At 41.4% G+C, this 7,027-nt stretch overlaps 1 protein-coding gene across 2 annotated transcripts in view; it reads right to left on the bottom strand.

The window, feature by feature from the left end:
- Nucleotides 1-5,013: 5,013 nt before the first annotated feature.
- The window catches only part of kif26ab (kinesin family member 26Ab), a 79,944-nt gene continuing 77,930 nt past the window's right edge, over nucleotides 5,014-7,027 (bottom strand). For both annotated transcript variants that reach the window (XM_034675303.1, XM_034675304.1), the window contains one exon: nucleotides 5,014-7,002. In XM_034675303.1, the coding sequence (XP_034531194.1) occupies nucleotides 6,821-7,002 (182 nt within the window). In that variant the 3' untranslated portion in view covers nucleotides 5,014-6,820. The remainder of the gene's footprint in view (nucleotides 7,003-7,027) is intronic.

Here is a 7,027-nt window from a genome sequence, read left to right as displayed (position 1 = left end):
TGAGAAAGAGTAACTACAGAGGTATTTAGAAAGTGTCAATGAGGAGATATCATTCAAGTAATAGTAGTCTGAAGGCTATGATCATCACTAAACACAAAAGCAGTTCACTCACAGGTCCTTTTAAACCCTGACAACCATCGTTATGTTCTGCTGCTACATTACACATCTTGGTGTGTATTTTGTCCCTGATCCTCATACAGAGCACAATGGTTCAAGTTCAAACAGAGTGAAACCTTTTCCTCGTGTCTTTAGGCTACATGTGTCGGCTCAGTGGAGTGGTGAGTCAACTCCACAGCCCCGGCTCTGCTGTCCACCAGATGGCTGCTGCTGCTGGGAGCCAGCTAAGACGCTGCCTGGTGGCGCCTGAAACTTAACCATACAGGGGTCCGTCGGTTATGAAGAAATGTCTTCAGACAGACTAATTAAAAAGGTCTTTTTCATCACACCGGCCCATCTGTTGAGAGAGCACAACCTGATGGAAAGGCTTTTAAAGCAATATCTTCTTGAGCACTTTTACCAGATTCAATTATTTATCTTCTTTTATGGGTATAATGAATTTCTCTAGAGCGAGCGATCTCCTGAGTGCAATTTGGGAATCTTTAAAAGAGCTTTTAGAAACACAAAGCCTTACCTAGGAGAGCTCCAAGTCATTAACCTGACTGTACTGCAACATACCTAACAATTCATGTAATCAAGGACTTTACACTGTCTATTTTTTCTGCTCACTAGAGTAGAACCTCTTGTTTTTTAAATCATGAATATTCATTGCACATTAACTCCTCACATCAGTATTCTGAAGGCATTTTAAAACACTGTCTCTAAACAAAGCCTTTATGTAAATCAGCTGTTATCTACAAGCAATCTCCAACAAGGGACAGAAAGAGCACAGATACAACAAGGTCAGTGCATGCATGTGCTGGAGAAAGTTCTGCTCATCAGTCTTTGACAAGGTCAGTGCAACATGTACGAACCAAACATGATAAACACGCCACTGCTCCATAGATTATCAGCATTTTAAACCACATTACTGAAGTTGTGTCCAGTGCAATGGCAGAGAAAGTGACATCTTAGCATGGAGATACAGCCTCCAAGACCTGCTATGCATGTTTGAGTGTGCCGGTGTGTGTGTGCATCCTCATGGCCAGACATTACCTCGCCAGCTTGCAGGTCAACACACAACAGGCTGTTTGAACTCATGACCCACATCCTGCTGCTCATTACTGCCCAAACCAGATCAGGATTCTCAGAGTTCAGTCGTCGTAATGAAAGGGAAATGATTCACATTACAGTTTGCACACGTAATGTAGATTGTTAGTCCTGTATCAAATACATCATCACAGTCCCTTCTGCCCCCCCTTCATGTTTGCTAAATTACTCGCAGTAAACAGGGTTAAATCTTCAGTGATTTACAAGTTCAAGTTGTCTCCAAAAGGCTAATTAATCCACCTTTACATTATTGAGTGCAGTGCTTTGATTTACAGCCAAAGTGACATGCTGCTGGACTAGCATGGCCACCCAACCTGAATTTACAGTACTCACAGGAGGAGAAAAAAGCCTGCAGGACTACATCTTTGAAAGGTTTCTGTCCTGGTGCTAAACTCCACACACATGCAATCTGTTTAGAGGATGGAGATGTCAATGGTTATGACCCCCCTGAAGCACAACCATGCAGGCGGGAGAGAAAGAGAGGGAGACTGTGCGTGTGCGTGTGTGTGTGTGTGTGTGTAAGTGTGTAAGTGTGTGTGTGTTTGCAGGCTCTGATAATTTAAGGACTTTTCCTCCACACCAGCTTGTTTTAATTACTGAGAATAAGTGGCAGCATTTGGTCAGGTTTATGGGGCTTCTTCAAAGAGCGAGTTTGGTTAAGACAGGCCAATCTGTGGGACTGCAGAGCTGTAAATCCAAAAACTACAACCACTAACAAACGCCTGGGGATGATGCAGGCAGCCTTACAAGGGCGGAGGGGGGAGAGGAGGTTCGAAAAGCCTGTTTTACTTTTATATTTTGAAGCTTTTATCCAGAGCTAGACATTAGGTCATCTGTAATGATGAATTTAAAGGATTTTCTGTCATAGTTTTTGACTGGCATTTGAACATCTTTTCAGGATCACAGCTCAGAGAGACCTCAATTTGAAAATGCTCTGACTCCATTTGACTGCTTCAAAAAGCAGAGACACCAGAATGTGACAAGACGATAATGGGAACAAAGACTTAAAGCATGTGAAAGATATGAAAATGTTCTTAAATCTGGAGTGGATTGAGAAAAAAACCTTTCATAAGGAGAATTGAGTGAGTTCAGTCCAAACACAGGAACACAGGGTTAGTGCTGGGTTGGGGTGAAGAGGGTGAAAAGGGGTGAGGACAGGGGATTCCTGACATTTCAGTGAACTCATTTTTATTCTAATACAACATCCAAGTCCCTGCTAATGATCCAAGCCCTGAGGCAATGTATGCTGGGATACAGAGGGCTGACTGCTGTCTGCTCTGCACACACTCAGCAGACATCAGACTTTAGAACTGGCCGACTGTTTCCTCTCAGACAGACTTCCTCAGAGCTACCGGGCAGCAGGTTTTACAGCCAGCCACATCCTAACATGCTGAAAATTAACAGCATACTAATTCAAGAAGAAGATAGCGTCCTGCATTTTATTTTTCATGCAGCAGCAGAAGCAGAGTAATTTATTCCTCCAGTGTGCAGCCTGGATGCTAAAATAACCTTAAAATTGGATTTGAAACACACTGGCCAGCTGGTCTTTCCATTCAGCCAAATTAACCTCTTATGTTTTTGATCAAAACAGAATTAAGAGGGAGGAGGCAGGATGTTATCGCACAGCAGGGTTTGAATTCCAGCCGAACACGTTCACACACCTACAGTACAACACTCCACAGGACTTCATGTATCACACTGAGCTGAAGGCTCTCCTGAAACATGGAGTAATTAATCACTCTGGACTGGTACCACCCCCATTTTATCTCATTTCCTATGTATGACTCAACAATGTGGCCAAATCCCTCTATTGAAGCAGGTTGGCATTATGTATTTAAAACACTCATTGAAGAACAAATAAAAGACATTCTTTGGTGTCAACACACAACCACAAGTCCAAAAAAGTTGTAAAATGTTGATGAAGAGCAAAGTTTCACGGTTTGCAAACCATTAAAACACTTTATTTAATTGAAAATAGTGCAAAGACAAAATATCAAGTGGTCAAAACTAAAACTGTTATTGTTGTATGTAAAATATGTGTTCATTCTAAATTTGATGCCAGCGACAAGTTTCAAAAATAGGGACCCTAACAGCTCATCCAATTGGCTTTTTGATGGCAAAGTAAAATGTCATAGTAGAGCATATACAAAAACAGAGATGAGTGCTTGGGTCTAAGTCTTTCAAAATCAGCTAAATTAAGTCGGCCCCATCTCTAGATAACTGTAGCCTAGCTTACGTGCTGTTTCTCCAGGTAGTTTCTCATTGAGGGGGCAGAGTCGACCGAAGTCCATTGTGGCTATTACAATTACTTGTGACGTACAACTTATATGACCCACTTCAAAAAAAGTGTTACATCTCTTTAATAAAACCTAAGTGTTATAATAAATGAAACAGTTTCTTAACTTCATGAAGGTAGACATTTTAAAGGTGACATATCATGCAAAATGGACTTTTTAATGGTTCTCTACCTGAAATATGTGTCCCTGGCATGTCTACAAACCCCCCGAGAATGAAAAAAATCCATTCTGCCCCTGTTTTGATTTCTACACCTTTCTGTAAATGTGTGTGAAACGAGCCGTTTCAGACTTCTGTGTTTTTGTTACGTAACAACAATATCCGGTCTGTCACGGAGTCAGAGCTCGGAGCTTGTTCAGCCCATAGACTGTATAAAATACAACTCAACCCCTCCTCCATTTTTCATTACCTGCACAAATGTGTGCTAACAAGGAGCTTAGGAGGGAGGCATGCTAGTTGTAGGCTGTCTTAATAAACACAAAGGTCGGTTTTACTCCCCACGTCTGCAGATTTGAAGATCTAGTGGATTTTTATTTGTCATGGAAAAGTGCTAGCGCTAATTAGCATGGCTACATGTCGTAGCTTAAGCTGTAGCTGTGTACCAAGACACACGTCGACATACTGACAAATAAAACAACAAGAAACACTAAATCTGTGACCAATCCTTCAGAAAGGTCCTGCTGCCTTTCTGGCAGAGGTCGGTTTTACTCCCCACGTCTGCAGATTTGAAGATCTAGTGGATGATTTTTATTTATCATGGATAAGTGCTAGCGCTAGTTAGCATAGCCACATAGCTACATGTTCATAGCTGTGTACTAAGACACACGTCTACATACTGATAAATAAAACAACAAGAAACACTAAATCTGTGACCAATGGTTCAGAAAGGTCCTGCTACAGGCGCCTCTCCGTCAGGATCAGATTCAGAGGGTTGAAGTAGCGCGGTCTGCTAGCAGCCGTGTATATTCAGCCAACATGTAAACATTAGATCAACGTGCTGGAGAGCTGAGGCACATCCACTTCCTGAGGGGGCGTGGTCAGAGGGAAAACAGAGTGTTCTGAGGAGGACTGAAGAAGAGGGATTTTCAGGCAGACCAAAATCTGATTTCAAAGTGTTTTTTTGAGCATAAACTTTAAAGACATGTTTTGGGGACCTCTTAGACCAATATATATTGATGAAAAAAGCGTGATATGTCACCTTTAAAGCATGCATGAGCAAACCAGTGAGAAAAATGTAAGGGATTCAGGTAAAGTGATGGTAATTATTTCACTGGTTGTAGCTAATTGTTGTGTTGGATACAGTTGATGAAAACTAAGTAAGTGGGGAATTTTGATGGGGAAAAAGAACAGATAGCTAATTGATGACACATAAAAGTTTTGCCCTGGAGGCAGTCTTGTGATCTTATGACAAAGGTCCCCTCTTGGTTTCAATCTGCCTTTTCTGACTTCCAGTATAAACAACCCTATGAATGCAGAGCATGTAGACCAATAAAAACATTGGACTCTGAATCATCAGTAAGAAGAAACATTTTATTCACAGGTACTGTAAAAGTAAAACACAAGCTGCCATATCATACATTTATACACAGGGTTTGAAAATCCTATACAAAAACAAAAGTCTTTGAAAATATGGGTTTTGATATGAAAAATGACCTTACATATAATCATTTCTTGGAAAAAAGGTCTACGTTTGGTAACAGTTATTTAATTCATGAACCCAAACAACCCCTACATTAGTGAAAAACTGAAGCATTGTAAAAAATTAGAATGGTAAAAATGGAGTAGAAATCATTCGTAAAAATGATTAAAAAATCTCATGCAGCATCTTCAGAGAGGGCCTGAGAGGGTACATCTTTGTAAAAGAAAAGAAAACAAAGTCATGTCTGTCCTAGTTCTACAAATCAAACATATTACAGTACAACAAAGCCAGTTTGTTTGTCTTAACAATCATTTTCAGCGATCATCTTTCTTCTCTCTGTGAGTCAGCCGTTTGATTCATGAGAAGCACATTCTGACAGCAACAAAGAGCTGATATCGAGATTGATTTATCCAAAATACTGTCACAATCATTTGCTCCCTTTCACTGCAAATACGCATTCTTGAGTCTTTGTTTGGGATGCTGGATCGGCTCTGATAATCTGACGAATTTAAAAAAGAAAGGGGTGGGAAAGAGGCCAAACTGTGCGGCTGCTCTGCGTTGAGGTTCTGACAGCAGTTGCAGTAAATGTATTGGAATGCATAGAGGCTTGGGAGCGCTTTAGAAAAAGTATCCTATAAGACGCCAGAGGACTTGTGCCATATCTGTGTGACTGATTAACAGTGTAAAGACAGCACCCGTCCCAAGAGATCCGGCTCTCTGAAGAGCACTAACTCTGAAACCAGGCTCTTGTGTCTGTAAGGTCGAGCCTCTGATACCGTACTGAGGCCCCAGAAAGAATGGCTGAATCAAGACTGATCACTCACTTTCTATCACAGTGGCTCTCTGATTGATATGTTTTGGCTTAATCTCTCGTTTTCAGTGAGACAAACACGAAAACAGAGCCCGACTGCTGCTCCACCGTAGTGCATCCACTGAGACCCATTTTGATCAAGGCAACTGGAGGAGAAAAAACATTCACTCAGCCCTGCTAGCATTCACAGGCCAGCTGGCAGGCGATGAGTGACAACAGCGAACACAGTCCTTGATGAGATAACAGAGTCCGGTTTGAAAAATCTAGAAAACTACAGAACCAGAGAGTTAAAGTAAGGCGCTAGAGGCTGAATGAACGTGGTTTAAAATGCTGACTGAGGTTTGAAAGAAGAGGCAAAAGGCAAAGTCTGGGAGCGCAATAACATTAGCTTATTGCTTTTTTCTTTTTTTCCTCTTTATTTTTTCCCTTAAAAGGATATTTGTACACACCACATAGTCATATAAATACACTATACAATGCAATATAAAATATTTTTTCTTAAAAGCAATATGTTCAGGGGTTTGCTTAGGTATGCTGAAGATACCTGCACCTTATGAAAAATAATGACTTAAAACAACAGTAAAAAAGGCACTTCCAGGTATTGTTCATTGACTCTTGAGTAAGTGATGGCCACTGCTTCGCCACACAAGCAAAAGCATTTGTGCTCACGTTTGATACCTCCGCCATTAAAACACGTCCTGGACAACGAGGCACTGTAGCTAGGTGTTAGCATCTCCTCTTTTTTTCATGCAAATATCCGCTCTCTGTTTATCTCTGTCACGTGTTCTTCTTTATTCCAGTGACGACTACGTTTCATCGTCCTTTGTTTTCTCACTTCCTCTTTTCTCCGCTTTCACTTGCTTTTGTCCTCAGACTTCGACTTCCCGCAGTCCCTCTTGAGCACCAGGTGTTGGCATGGCGATGTCAAAGCAGGTCACCATCATGACACGGGACTTGCATAGATTGACGCAGAACTCCAGCTCCTCCGTGGCCTGTGCCAAGGCCTCCAGGTACTCTGGAGACTCTTTATCCAAACTCTGGTCCACCTCGACTTTTGAAAAAGAAAATCAGGTTTA

Source organism: Notolabrus celidotus, chromosome 22 (assembly GCF_009762535.1).
Source record: "Notolabrus celidotus isolate fNotCel1 chromosome 22, fNotCel1.pri, whole genome shotgun sequence".
Classification (NCBI taxonomy): domain Eukaryota; kingdom Metazoa; phylum Chordata; class Actinopteri; order Labriformes; family Labridae; genus Notolabrus; species Notolabrus celidotus.
Note: the sequence above shows the minus strand (reverse complement) of the source record. Positions and strands in the feature narration are given on the sequence as shown.